The sequence below is a fragment of the Musca domestica genome, unplaced genomic scaffold, assembly GCF_030504385.1.
Source record: "Musca domestica strain aabys unplaced genomic scaffold, Musca_domestica.polishedcontigs.V.1.1 36, whole genome shotgun sequence".
NCBI classification, from domain to species: domain Eukaryota; kingdom Metazoa; phylum Arthropoda; class Insecta; order Diptera; family Muscidae; genus Musca; species Musca domestica.
The window spans coordinates 4,426,638-4,441,647 of record NW_026712318.1 but is presented as its reverse complement, the minus strand read 5'-3'; the positions used below and the strand labels follow the sequence as shown (position 1 = coordinate 4,441,647).

The window sequence follows — 15,010 nt, the reverse complement described above, 5'->3', positions numbered from 1 at the left end:
GAGAGTCCTTGAAAAATATTCTTTAAAAATTCACGTTTATTGGTCTTAGAGTCCTTGAAAAAATCCTTGTTGATTGGTCTGAAAGTCCTTGAAAGATATTCTTTAAAAAATCCACGTTTATTAATCAGAAAGTCCTTGAAAAATATTATTTATTACATCCACGTTTATTAATCAGAGAGTCCTTGAAAAATATTATTTATTACATCCACGTTTATTAATCAGAGAGTCCTTGAAAAATATTATTTATTAAATCCACGTTGATTGGTCTGAGAGTCCTTGAAAAATATTCTTTTAAAAAATCCACGTTGATTGGTCTGAGAGTCCTTGAAAAATATTCTTTTAAAAAATCCACGTTGATTGGTCTGAGAGTCCTTGAAAAATATTTTTTTAAAAAATCCAAGTTGATTGGTCTGAGAGTCCTTGAAAAATATTCTTTTAAAAAATCCACGTTGATTAGTCTGAGAGTCCTTGAAAAATATTCTTTAAAAAATCCACGTTGGTTGGTCTGGGAGTCCTTGAAAAATATATTTTAAAAAATCCACGTTGATTGGTCCGAGAGTCCTTGAAAAATATTCTTTAAAAAATCCACGTTGATTGGTCCGAGAGTCCTTGAAAAATATTCTTTAAAAAATCCACGTTTATTAGTCTGGGTGTCCTTAAAAATATTCTTTAAAAATCCACATTTATTGGTCTGAGAGTCCTTGAAAAATATTCTTTAAGAAATCCACATTTCTTGGTCCTTGAAAAAAAAAGTTTCAACGAAAATGATCCTTGTGTTTTTATCTGCAATATTGCCATATACCTAAAATGTAAGGATTTCAAGGCATATTAATCCGAAAAATTGTAAAAGTGTGGAAGAGGGGAGCTTTCTCTCTATTTAGGTTAGTTTGCGATGTATTCTTGTAATTAGTGAGAAATATTGAATTTTGTGGAACAGTGTTATTGACTGAAGTATAAAAGCACAAAATTCGTTGCATATTTTTTGGCGCTTATGAAAATTAAAATTTGCCAAACATCCATAATTGCAAAATCGGTTATAAAAAGCATGAAGTTCAGAAAAATTCATGAAATCTTTATTTGCCTGTGGCTGCTCCTCAAATGGTCTATTCGCATAGTCTAATTTTGGCATACTTTTCCCAACATTTCGGCCAGAATCGCATGAATAAATGCTTCAATGTTGTCTTCTTATTCTTCAATTGAAGTGGTCTCATCTTTATAGACGTGAGCTTCAGCATAGCTCCAAAAAAATATTCCAAAGATGTCAAATCTAAGCGGGTAATTGACCGGTCCCGAATAAGTCCATAGTTACGTGAGCTGTTTTGACATGTGGCACCGACTTGTGAGAAATCACATGCCAGGCAAGTCAAGCTCTTAACCTTTACTATAACTAACAATGATGGCTAATTTACTTGGAGACCTGCGGTCAAACGGCCCCATCCCGAGAAATAGTTAGAGAAGAAAAAGAAATGGATTAGATGAAGATGTGCGCCACATCTAGTCCATTTTTTTGGAGAAGTTCTTCATCTCCACCTGCAATGGCTTAAAGATCCGCGGTATAAAGAATTTTAAACTTCAACATCATTGGTCGCATTCTTTGATATAGGTCCACATCTCGATATTTCCCCCAACAAAAATTAAAGGCTCACTAAGAACGATAATTTTTTAAAGGCTTACTAAGAATGACATACTTCTTCTAGATTTGTAATTCCACTTGTTAACATGGATTTACAAAAGTTGGGCCTGGCCATGCTTACTTTCATTTTATTCATATGTTATAAAAAATACCCATTAACCGATTGAAATTTAATATATGCACACCAACACACTCACTTACACATACATTTCAATTTATCCACACATCGACATTTACTTGACTGAAATCAAATTTATCTCCCCTCTTTAGATTCACATCATGGCAAGCTTTCCGCAAAGTTCTCAATGAAATCAGTGACTTGGCTGGACAACGGGAAGTTGTGGCTGAATCCCTGCAATTACAAATCATACAAGGCATTTCATTGCTCTCCAAAACCCTAAGGGAAGAACGAAAAGTAAGTCTTACTCAAAAAATACACCCCCTTTTTTGTTTCACTGTCATTAATTAACAACTATTTTTTCTAGAAATGTCTTTCCAACGGTACCATTTTACATCAAAACCTCACCACACAACTGGCGGCATTGGAACGGGCTAAACGTAACTATGAGAAAGCTTATCGTGATTCGGAAAAGGCCGTTGAAAATTACAAAAAGGCTGATATGGACTTGAATCTGAGTCGAGCCGAGGTGGAACGTTACAAGAATATTATGACGGCAAAGATACAACAGTCAGACGATGCCAAGAACGAGTATGCCAATCAATTACAGAAATCAAATAATCTGCAGCAACAGCATTATCATGAACTATTACCGGAGGTAGGAGGAATTCCATTTACCATAAATTACATTTAATCCAATTTATTGTCTTAGGTATTTAATCGACTGCAAGAATTGGATGAAAAGAGAACCCGTGGCATTAGAGAATTCATTATTAGTGCCGCCGATGTAGAGTCCTCTGTAGCACCCATCATTGCCCGGTGTCTTGAGGGCATGGTAAAGGCCGGCGAATCAATTAATGAAAAAGAAGATTCATATAAAGTTATCGAAAGGTATTTTAATTGATTTTTTTTACTTTTGGCCTCATTATATATTTTTTTTTTTTAGATATCAATCTGGTTTCACACCACCAGGCGATATACCTTTTGAGGATCTTTCCAAAATGGACACTCTTGATACATCCCAAGAGTCCCACTATAATCATGTACAGTCCAGTCATTTAACCGTTAAGGGTACCATAAGTGCTAATAAAATTAAGAAACGTGTGGGGATTTTCAACATCTTTGGCAGTAATAAGGTAAGTTGAAGTTTGTTTTGTCGTCGTCCTTGTTATGTTGCTTATGAATTCTTGATGTTTTGTTTTGTACGGCATTGTTTATGTTAGAGATCCATTGAATTGTTTTTTAATTGAGTAAATGTTCCAATGACTCGAGATTATATTTGGAAGTACTGAAACTTTTGATGCAAATGTTTGTTTCTTAATAGTTCTAACCAAAATCTAAATAGGCATATAATCTGTTGATGATACAAAAATATTTGTGTCTTGAAGGGAGAATCTACTTTAGATAAATCTACCACTTATGATCGGCGCTTATGCGAAGTGGAATTTCTAAAAGGTACATATTCTCAATAACAAAAAAGAAAAAATAAAAGGAAAAATTGTTTTCGTAGTCTGATCAAAAATTGCTCGACTCCGCAGACATGGTCTTAGCGGAGTAAATTAAATTTATTCCGTCTCAAAGTTTTCGTTTTGTCTTGAAAGGAAAACCTTATTCACAAGGGATAACGTAGCAAATATACCTTCTAATCGATATGTGGAAAATCTAAAAAGTACAGATTCTCAAAGAATAAAAAGGAACAAGAAATAAAGGAAGGATTGTTTTCGTAATCGATTTGGAGTTGAAGCCCGATCAAAAATGGCCTGACTCCGCAGCAATGGTCCTAGCGGTGTGAGGGCTGATATCCAAATTGTGCCAAATTGCCTTGGCTCTCTTTTAGAGGAATTTACTTCTGCCCAACAATCAAGTTTCAACTGCAATCCTTTGTCAGTCTTCTTAACGCAAACCTTAGATAACTGCTAGTATTAGCTGACGGATGGCTAATTGGCCTCACCGATTGACACTGAAGCCATGGGGCCTCCGAGACAGGCTGCGAGCCGACTTTGCTGTCTTCCCTTCCATTGACTGCGGAAATTAGGAAATCATCCTAATTCCTTATTTTTGCTGGTAATGACCCCGTCTCCCCTATAGTGTGCTCAGCTCAACTCATCCGTACATTCTGCTGTTCTACATCATCCGACAGGTAGAAGTGTCGGATCTTCACGTCGATCAGCAGCCTTGTACCCATTTGGGGTTAGCCTCATCAAAAACCGCAACTTTAAGGTCATACAGTACCATCCGGTTTTTGCCTTCTTATTGGAGTGCTATCCATCTTAGCGGCTACCGAAGTATACGAGACGAATAGATATACCGTCTGCGTCGTCACCATTTCCTTCGCCCTGGGTTGCTGCTTGTCAGTTGACGCAATCCTCTTTACCGCCACTGGCTGACCCTGCAGCTCAGCTAATCCGCACATTCCGCTGTTCGACATCACCCAACAGGTATATATATCGGATCTCCCTTCAATCAGCAGCCTTGTACCCATTTGAGGTCAGATTATTCGCTACTCTAAGGTCATCCGGTGCCATCCGGCTTTCACCTTCCAATTAGTGTGCTTCCCACTATCCTTCTTTGCCGCTACCGAAGCATATGGAACGGAATGTTGTACCGTCTGCGTCGTCACCATTTCCTTCGCCCTGGGTTGCTGCTGTCAGTTGACGGAATCCTCTTTACCGCCACTGGCTGACCCTGGCTTACCCATAGAGTGCAGCTCAGCTAATGCGCACATTCCACTGTTCGACATCACCCAACAGGTAGATATATCGGATCTCCCTTCAATCAGCAGCCTTGTACCCATTTGAGGTCAGATTGTTTGCTACTCTAAAGTCACCCGGTGCCATCCGGCTTTCACCTTCCAATTAGTGTGCTTCCCACTATCCTTCTTTGCCGCTACCGAAGCATATGGAACGGACTGTTGTACCGTCTGAGTCGTCACTACTTTCTTCGCCCTGGGTTGATGCTCCCCAAGTTGATGCAATCCTCTTTACAGCCACTGGCTGACCCTGGCTTCCCCATAGATTGCAGTTCAGCTAATCCGCACATTCCGCTGTTCGACATCACCCAACAGGTATATATATCGGATCTCCCTTCAATCAGCAGCCTTGTACCCATTTGAGGTCAGATTATTCGCTACTCTAAGGTCATCCGGTGCCATCCGGCTTTCACCTTCCAAATTTGTGTGTTTCCCACTATCCTTCTTTGCCGCTACCGAAGCATATGAAACGGACTGCTGTACCGTCTACGACGTCGCGACTTTCTTCGCCCTGGTTGCTGCTCCCCAGTTGACCGCATCCACTTCACAGCACTTGGGTGAGAAGGGAACTGATCGCCTTCGGTGCTGTTTCCTTCAGCGAGATTGGCAACTATGCAGATTTTCTTGGCAGTCAAAGCCTGACTAGAGGTCGAGGTCTGGATTACCCTGGTCCGCTTCCTCGTCAGACGGGGGACTTTCCGAGTAGCCTATTGTCGTATACTGTCCTGACTTAGCGTTAACAGTCCCATATTCGCAACGATCAGACGGATTTCTTGATGCAATCTTTTAATGCGTCATCCGCCATAGTTGGACGATAGTACATAGTATTCTACTTCCCCACTCTTGGTCCATGAATTTGCCATATATCTGCCAGTGGCTGAGAGGGGGACTTATTCGCCTTCGATGCTGCTTCCTTCAGCGAGAATGGCAACTTAGTAGACAAGATGTCCGCTTATGTCCGTTCGCTGTAGCCTTCGTTGTTCCCATCTTTGCTCTGTCCACATGTTGTAACATCACATTTGCCATTGTAGCGGGTTGTTTTGATGAATTAACAGCCGGGCCAGTTTCGAAGGTTAAGCAAATTTCGATTGCCTTTTCTTCTCTGCTGCCTTTTTAAAGTCTGTGAACTTAACCTCAGCCTTGCCTTCTTTTGCTTTGGCACCTCAGAGACTCTTTCTGAAGGCTACCCGCAGTCTTCGGTTTTTTGGGGCATCAACTGATGTCACCATTCTTATCGGGAGTTCCTATGGTGTTGCATTAGGATATATCTCCTTGAACTTCCTCGTAAACTTCAGGTTCATCCTGATGCAACTCCTCATCAGTAAGCTTTGACGGATCCCCATCGACATTTCGACTGAAATTTGCCTTTTCTCCTGGAATTTGGCGTTCTTGGTGTCGGGAGAGCTCAGTTACACTTCCATTTAATCGATGGAAACGCCGCTCTGTACTACTTCTGCCTCGATTGCCTCCTCCCTTAAGAGTTTTGGCTTTGTCGGTACTTACCAACGAATTTGGGCCGCTAGGACTATTCTGGTCGATTTTTTTTGGGACTGAGGTCGAGACCTGGACTACCGTGGTATCCATGTCCTCTTCCTTGCCAGGCTGGGGGGTTTTCCAGAATTCTACAGGGATACTATCCTGATTCAGTCGCAGTGATCTGGTGGATAGTTTGTTGCTGTCTTTTAACGCTCTCGTCAACAAGGTCAAGAGTCTTGTCATTGAAGTTCTTTTCTATGAAGTTATTTTTATCTACTTCGTGTTCTATTTCCGCAGCTCTTCGGTCCATAATTTTACCATCTATCAAGAACGGATAGCTTGAAATGGAAAAATTGTAGATACCTAGCGAGCTTAACGTCCATTAATACCATTGCAGTTTTTATATAATATTTTTAATTGTAATCTTATAAATATATTTTTACATATTTAAAACCAGTAAAGAAAGTCTTAAAGTCGGGCGGGCCGACTTTATGATACCCTACACCACTTTGCTAATTAAGTAGAGCTCCACATAACAATTAAAATTTTTTATGGGAGAATTTACTGATACACGCTATGATTATAATTATAATTTAAAGTTCAAAGTACTAAATATGCCGAAGCATTTGTATTTTTTAAATTCGGAATTGTATTGCCCATTTGGTGCACAATTAATTTGAAATCGGATAAAGATATATATGGGAGCTATATCCAAATCTGAACCGATCTCGATAAAATTTGGCAAAGATATTCCTGAGCTGTATTTGATATATTTCCCTGAATATCGTTGTTACGGAGTGCATATTACGGTTGTGGGTAACAAATATAACAAATCGGATGAATAATATATATGAAAGCTATAGCTATATCTGAACCGATCTTCACCAAATTTGACATACTAGCTTCTAGACTCAATTCGTTCGTAAGAGCCAAATTCCATCCCATTTGGACATATATTAGACGTTTGGTGCACAATAAAAGGTAAATCGGTCGAAGTTATATATGGGAGCTATATCCAAATCTGAACCGATCTCGATAAAATTTAGCAAATGTATTTCTGAGCTGTATTTGATACATTTCCCCAAATATTGTTGTTGCAGAGTGCATATTACGGCGGCGGTGGACAAAAATAACAAATCGGATGATCAATATATATGGGAGCTATAGCTATATCTGAACCGATTTCGATCAAATTTGGCATACATATTTTCAGGCCTAATTTGGGTGTATGTGCAAAATTCCATACAATTCGGGCTGATATTACAAGTTTGGTGCACAATAAAAAGCAAATCGGATGAAGACATATATGGGAGCTATATCTAAATTTTGACCGATTATCTCCAATTTCAATAGGGTTCGTCCTTGGGTCAAACAAAAGATCTGTGTAAAATTTCAACTGGATCGGGCAATAAATGCGACCTGTACTTTGTTTACAAAAATACATGGACAGACGGACGGACATGCATAAATCGATTCAGAATGTGATTCTATGCAGATCATCAAAAGGAACTATGGGTCTATCTCGTTTCCTTCTGCCTGTTACAAACAAATGCACAAAGACATAATACCCTGACCACCTTGTGGTGTAGGGTATAAAAAGACCATGGATCCATCAGTCAATATGTGTGAAGTACTATTTATACAATTCAATGGAACCATACATAAATAATTGCAATGCATAGTAGTTAGTTCAATGTACTTTTTAATTTAATTTTTAAAAACAAACTGTTTGTGCAAATTTTGAAAAAATATCGTTATTTTGATAAATGTATAATTTAGTTCAATTCAAATATTTATAAAGTCTTTATTTTCTTTTTTATTTATTTCTTTCTTTTTCGGTCTTCGTTTCATATCATTTGTAATTTTTTTTTGTGTTGTGCTTTTGTTTTTTTATTTTATCGTTGTTTTTATTTGCCAATTTATCAATCGTTGCATTTCTTCTCAAATGCATTTCTTTCTTCTCATACCAAAAACAAAAAAAAAAAAAAATAACAACAATTTCCTGTCGTCGTCGTCGTTTCCGCATTCTTACATCAAATCGCCAATGTGGACGACGTTTCATTTTGTAAATCCATTGTGAATTTATTGTGTTTACTTTACATTTAATGTAAGTACAAACTGCAACACCTATCAAGAATGTGTAAAATTTCATACGAAAATATCTATGTTTTTTTTCGTCTTACTTGTCTCACATTTTTCTCTCTCTCTCCATCCGAGTCCAACTACCCATATCCATATTTTTGATTTAATTTTTGGTTTTTGAGCCTTTATCATGAATTCGAATAACAAGCAATTGGCTGCCATTTTCCATTTGTCAATTAAATATTTCAATTTTGTTTTCTATGTTTCTGTGTTGTTTGTTCTTTTGTGTGTTATTTTATCCCAAGACCAATTATGTGTTGTCCCTCTCATCCAGTCCATGATGAAATAATTAATTTTTAATTGTATGGTTTTTTTGTTTTAACTTTTAAATTTAATATTTATTATTTGATCATATATAATATCATAAAAAACATAATCATATATATCCAACAACATATATCATTCATTCATATTCATATATATATCTATTCATACAAATCTACTACTTATTTAAAGCATAAATATTTTTGATTTTTAGGAGTCCCATATGATCCTTTTTTTGTGTTTTATTCCATAACTATACTTGACTCCCTTGGCTTGCTAGAGTTGTAATATTTTTGTGAACTTTAAATCCAATAGCTGCCCTTTTCTAAGTAACTTAACTTACTTGGCATATTTCGACGCTCTATTTCTTTTATTTCTGGGTCTAACTTAAGGTTCGAATCGTGGTTTTAAAATAAAATTGTTGAAGATTTAACATGGTATCTATCGTGAGTTCTTAAAGGCTTAACAGGTCTCCAATCTAGAATTTGAGAATTGTCATTTTTTGAAGGTTTAAATAACTTTTCAATAGCAATTTTATACCCTCCATCAAACTGTGGAGAGCATATTAGCTTCGTCATTATGTCCTCAACCATAGTATGGGGGTATGTTAAGTTTGTCATTCCGTTTGTAACACCTCGAAATATTCCTTTTTAGACCCCAAATAAATTTAAACCCCATTCTTGATCAGCATAAAATTCTATGTCGATTTAGCGATGCCCGTCCGTCTGTGGAAACCACTTTAGCTTCCGAACGAAATTAATTAGGTTTATAAAATTTTACTCAAATGTATATTATGTCTGCAGGACTTTTGGTATTAAAAAATGGGTGATGTAGGTTCACGTTTTGGTATAGGCACCATATAATGGTACCTCCCTATTTTCGATATTTTGATAATTTTAGTGACATTATTCAGCGGAGTTCTTTCAAATTCGGTATTTGAAGGTCGTAGTGGGTACTACAGCCTATGACAGAAAATTGTCCGTGCATGTTTACGTCTTGGTATAGCCCTCATATAACGTACGTACCTCCCGATATTCGGTATTTTGATGATTTTAGCGACAGTATTCACCGGAATTGTTTCCAAATTTGGTATTTGAAGTTCGTAATGGATATTACAGTCTAAGATAGAACATTTTCTGTGCAGGTTTACTTCTTCGTATAGCCCTCATATGACGGTATTTCCCGATATTCAATATTTTGATTATTTTAGCGACATCATTCACCCGAATTGTTTCAAATTTCGCATTCGAAGTTTGTAATGGTTACTACAGCCTATGCCAAAAAATTAGTGTGCAGGCTCACGTCTTCGTATAGCCTCCATATAACGATACCTCGCTTTATTCGGCAATTTGATGATTTTAGCGACATTATTTCCCGGAATTGTTTCAAATTTGGTATTTGAAGTTCGTAATGGATGCTACAGCCTACGACAGCAAATTGTCTGTGCAGGTCCAGGTCTTTGTATAGGCCCCATGTATCAGTACCTCCCTATATTTGGTATTTTGACGATTTTAGGTACAATACCCACCGAATTTGTTTGAAATGTCGTATTTGAAGTTCGTAATGGATGCTACAGCCTATGGCAGAAACATGTCTATGCTGGTCCAGGTCTTTGCACAACTCCGATATAACGGTACCTCCCTATATACGATATTTTGATGATTTTAGCGACATTATTCACCGTTTATTTCAAGATTCGAATTTGAATATGGCAATGGCTTATGACAAATAATGCCAATGTAGGTCCACGTCGTATAAACCCCAATATAACGGCTATATTCGGTATTTTAAAAAAATTTAACAGAATTTTTTAAGGATTTTATTTTTTGAAAATTTCTAAATTCGTTCCAATTGGTGGAGGGTATTAAAAGTTCGGCCCGGTCGAACTTACAGCTTTTTTGTTTTAAAATATTTTTTTAAGTTTTTGACTCGAACTCGTACTTAAATTGTGGAATTCACCTTCATCACCGTTGTAGTATGTGGAGATGGTGAAATCACAGCATGTCTCCGCAAAACCTGTTTGGAAAATTTAGAGGTAGGCTTCGACTCGGTCTTCCGCCTTGCAGACGTTTTCAAGATTTGCGGTTCTGAAGACTTCGTCGTAGCCTTGCCTTCCTCCGAATTGGCGGGTGGTATCTCCGGATCTGACCACACAGTCGTCGCCTTTTTGGGATCCTGCTTAACGGAGGTTCCCCCAAATTGGGTCGGGATAGTTCTTTTCGAACTTCCTAACAAAATTCAGGTTCATTTAAAGCTCTGCTTCTCCTTATCATTGAGTTTGCCGCATTCCCATCAACATAATGACTGCAGCATACGCCTGTATTTTACGTCTCTTTGGTTTTGGCACTTTTGACCACCGGAGAATTCAGCGATATCTTAATTTTTCTGTTCTCCTTCTGCCTCAGGCGTATCTGGCTTAAAGAGCAAGGGCTTATCAGTACTGACCGTTGATGTAGAGATGGGACAGAGTTTTTTTAGGTCAGCAGACCCAGTTTCATCGACCCTTGACTGGAGGTCGAGACCTGGCTAACCGTAGTATCAATACCTACTCATTCCTCTTCTATCAAGGGATGTTCAAGGAATTAATTCATTCATTAATTCAATAATCTTCAAAGTGTCATCGAATTTTGAAGGGTTGAACATGTCTAGCATCCGTACCATGGCAAGAACTTTCTAATTAATCAAATATCAACGAAGCTTCGTAAAAATACAATAGGTACCCTGACTGCAAACTGATGGGCTCGTGGTGACATAACACCTCAGCTTTAGGCGACCTTCTTCAGTCGGTCTTTTAAAGGCATAATTCCTTCTATAAGCCTTCTAAGGAAAGAAGACTGATTATATATTCTGTAGTTAGAATACCTTCCATATGTCTTCTAAAAACCTTCGGTATATACCTTCTATTAATCTTCTTTGTGTTTTTTAAACTTCAATTGTGAATTTTTTAATTTTTGAAAGGCTACAAGAAATTCAATCTGGATTTTTTAAATTCTTTAAATGGTTCCATAGGCAAATATTTTAAAAATTTGTTTTAGTGCCTTTCATTATTCTGATCTCACTTTTTGTTTCGGATTTACTTTGATTTGACCTTAATCTTTTTTGGCTTAAATTTTATTTATTTGTCCAATTTATTTTTTAATTATTTCATGTAAATTTCCTTTTGCTAAAAATTATTTTCTTTTATTTTTCAAAATCACAAACGTTTGTTATGCTTTTCTACCCTCATTGGCTTAAAAATTGTTATTTAAACGCTTTTTTTCACCCCTTTTTGTCATTTACACAAACATACACACCAAAATCTATCTCTCATCGAAAATCATCATCACCGTCATGAACATCAACGCTATTAAACGTCATCTTCAAAACACAATCATCACCAATCAACACACAAACAAATTGATTTGTTTAACAAACTAAATTTGAATTATGTCCAATCTTAAAAAAAAATCAAAATTCCAAAATTGCTTATGCTTTGATTTTATAACCTGCAATTAAAAAAATCAAAATAAAAAAAATGTGATACAAATTCAAAAATTCTCTCTGTAACAGCAACAGAAGATTATTGAAGCCTGTATCACGATGAAGGTATGACACGACTAACAACAACTAATTTAGAAAAATATATTTTAACCAAAAACACCGAATGATAAGGAGTATATCCAACAGTAATATATTTATGCAGACAAACGTGGTTATAAGGATTTTTTTTGGGAATTATCAAATTGGAATAAAAAGTCTTAACGTTAATTTAAATTAAATTTAAATAATTTTTTTTAATAAAACTTGTCTCCTTTATACCCATGTTTGCCTGTTGCTCTTAAACTAAACCCAATTTTTTGTTTATCGTTTTTTTTTGTTGTTGTATCTCAACTATTCACACTGTAAAACACCATTTTTAACACGCTATATTCATAGTCACATTTGTCAAAACTACTAGTTTTTAGAGATAGATCACAGTTTTCGAATTTTCACCTTAACCCCCCACGTTCGTTTATTGGTTTATCATTTGCAAATTATTGAAAGAACATTTCAAATCATTGTGTTTTTTCAGTTCAGATCCCAATTTTTTGTTTTCTTTTTCAATATTGTATGACAATGCATGACGATTTTCTGTTTGTTCAAGTAACCACCTAGGATGGGAGGTCAAAAATGAATGGCTATTATCAAATTACTAAAAGTGGTGATTTAATGTCTTCATTGGCCCTCCCAACCTTTACTTTTTTGCCTTGCAGTTTTAATTCTGATTCTTGTTGTTCTAATGCACCAAGAAATGTGTTCTCTTTAAATCATATTATCATTATTTTTTATAATTCCTTTCATTACTAATCTTCTCTTCAATCGCATTTCATTTAGAACTCCCTAACTGCGGACGGACAAAAGGAAGATTTCAGTGATCTGCCACCCAATCAACGACGCAAAAAACTCCAAGCCAAAATTGCCGAACTGCAACAGAAGATCCAGCAAGAGACGGCGGCCCGCGATGGCCTGATGAAAATGAAAGTCGTCTATGAGGCCAATTCATCGCTGGGCAATCCCATGACCGTTGAGGGCCAGCTCAATGAATCCGAACATAAATTGGAAAAACTAAAAATGGATTTGAAAAAATATCAAGGTTATTTGGAGAAAGCCAATCAAATACCCATTGCCAATAATAGCCCGCAAGCCAATCGCACTCACAGTATGAACAATGGCCATCGATCGTCAAGGTAAGTATAGAGATCGTCCCCTAACCATTACCTTCTAGATAAAGGGATTTTTAAAGTTGCTATTTATATTTCTAGTAATTGATAGAATTCGATTTTATAAAAAAGGAAAAGACGGACAAACCTTTAAAACCCCTCGCCAATGTTAATTCAGTGATCTGTAATACTCAAAAATTTGGGATCATGGCTTAAAATCTGTGAAAATAATAGATTGCAATTTATTCGGTTGACAAATGTGGTTAGGATCTCCAAAACACGCCACGGTGGAGACCACCGTTTCAAGGGACTGTTCCAAAATCTTGGCTACGTTCTCTGCTCATTGAAATCAAAATATATCAACAAATACTAGAAAAGTGTTGAAAAATGTGACCAGGAACTTTGAATCCCTAAATTGGTAAAGGTTTCTATATGGAGCTTTTCTTATAACGAGGGTCGAACTTAAACATTTTTCATAAGGGTGAATTTTTGTATAATAAAACCCTTCAAGCACACTCCGAATTACCGAATATTGTGAGGTATTGCAATATTATTTTCCAAATGTGTATTTTGGTTGTAAAATGTGAGCAATAGTGAAATTTTAATAAACAAGACAAAATACTGTAATTTCGGCCGGTCCGACCTTTGAATACCATCCACTATTTGAAACGAATTTGACAATAAAAAAAATTAAATCCGTTAAAAATTCTGATAAGATCTTAAAAAAACCGAATGTAGGCGCTATGTTAGGGTCTATACGACGTGAACCTGCAAAGGCAACTTTTGTCAAAAGCCATTACAATATTCAAATGCGAAACTTGAAAAAAATCAGTGAATAATGTAGCTAAAATCATTAAAATACCGAATATCGGGAGGTACCGTTATGTGAAGGCTATACGAAGACGTGGACCTGCACAGACAATTTTCTGGCATAGGCTGTAGTATCCATTACGAACTTCAAATACCAAATTTTGAACAATTGCCGTGAATAATGTCGCTTAAATCACCAAAATACCGAATAGCGGGAGGTACCGTTATATGGGGGCTATACAAAGACGTGGACCAGCACAAAAAATTTTCTTTATTAGGCTAACTCCAAATACCAAATTTCGAACAATTCCGTTGAATAATGTCGCTAAAATCATCAAAATACCGATTATCGAGAGGTGCCATTATATGGGGGCTATACGAAGACGTGGACCTGCACAGACAATTTTCTGTCTTAGGGTGTAGTATCCATTACGAGCTTGAAATACCAAATTTGAAACAATTCCATTGAATAATGTCGCTAAAATCCTCAAAATAGCGAACATCGGAAGGTACCATTATACGGGGACTATACGAAGACGTGGATCTGCACAAACAATTTTCCGCCTTAGGCTGTAGTATCCATTACGAACTTCAAATATAAAATTTTGAACAATTGCCGTGAATAATGTTGCTTAAATCACCACAATACCGAATATCGGGAGGTACCGTTATATGGGGCTCTATGAAGACGTGGACCTGCACAAACAATTTTCCGCCTTAGGCTGTGTTATCCATTACGAACTTCAAATACCAAAATTTGATACAATTCCGGTGAATAATGTCGCTTAAATCGCCAAAATACCGAAAATAGGATGGTACCATTATATTGGGGGCTATACCAAAACGTGCACCTACATGACCCATTTTCGATACCAAAGACATAATATACATTTGAGTACAATTTGATCAACTTACTACATTTTCGTTCGGTAGCTAGAGTGATTTCCACAGACAGAATTTTCCGTGTAGGTTCACGCATTCGTACCACATTTGTTGGTGATCGCCACTTTGTAATGAAACCTTCCATGAAGCCACATTCGTGCTTTTCAACTCAAGAAAATACATCCACATTTTAATTCAATATCATCCGTGGCTTAAATCTCGTATAAATCCTGAAACCGATTCAGTCTTAAAAGGAT

At 36.8% G+C, this 15,010-nt stretch overlaps 1 protein-coding gene across 9 annotated transcripts in view; it reads left to right on the top strand.

Annotated features, from left to right (window-relative positions):
• The window catches only part of LOC101890398 (formin-binding protein 1-like), a 225,020-nt gene that overhangs the window by 199,880 nt on the left and 10,130 nt on the right, over nt 1–15,010 (top strand). For 7 of the 9 annotated variants that reach the window (XM_059125968.1, XM_059125967.1, XM_059125965.1 and 4 more), the window contains exons 5-9: nt 1,904–2,048; nt 2,119–2,409; nt 2,464–2,642; nt 2,698–2,887; nt 12,736–13,088. In XM_059125968.1, the coding sequence (XP_058981951.1) occupies nt 1,904–2,048; nt 2,119–2,409; nt 2,464–2,642; nt 2,698–2,887; nt 12,736–13,088 (1,158 nt within the window). The remainder of the gene's footprint in view (nt 1–1,903; nt 2,049–2,118; nt 2,410–2,463; nt 2,643–2,697; nt 2,888–12,735; nt 13,089–15,010) is intronic. The other 2 variants (XM_059125969.1, XM_059125966.1) reach the window with 1 other exon arrangement.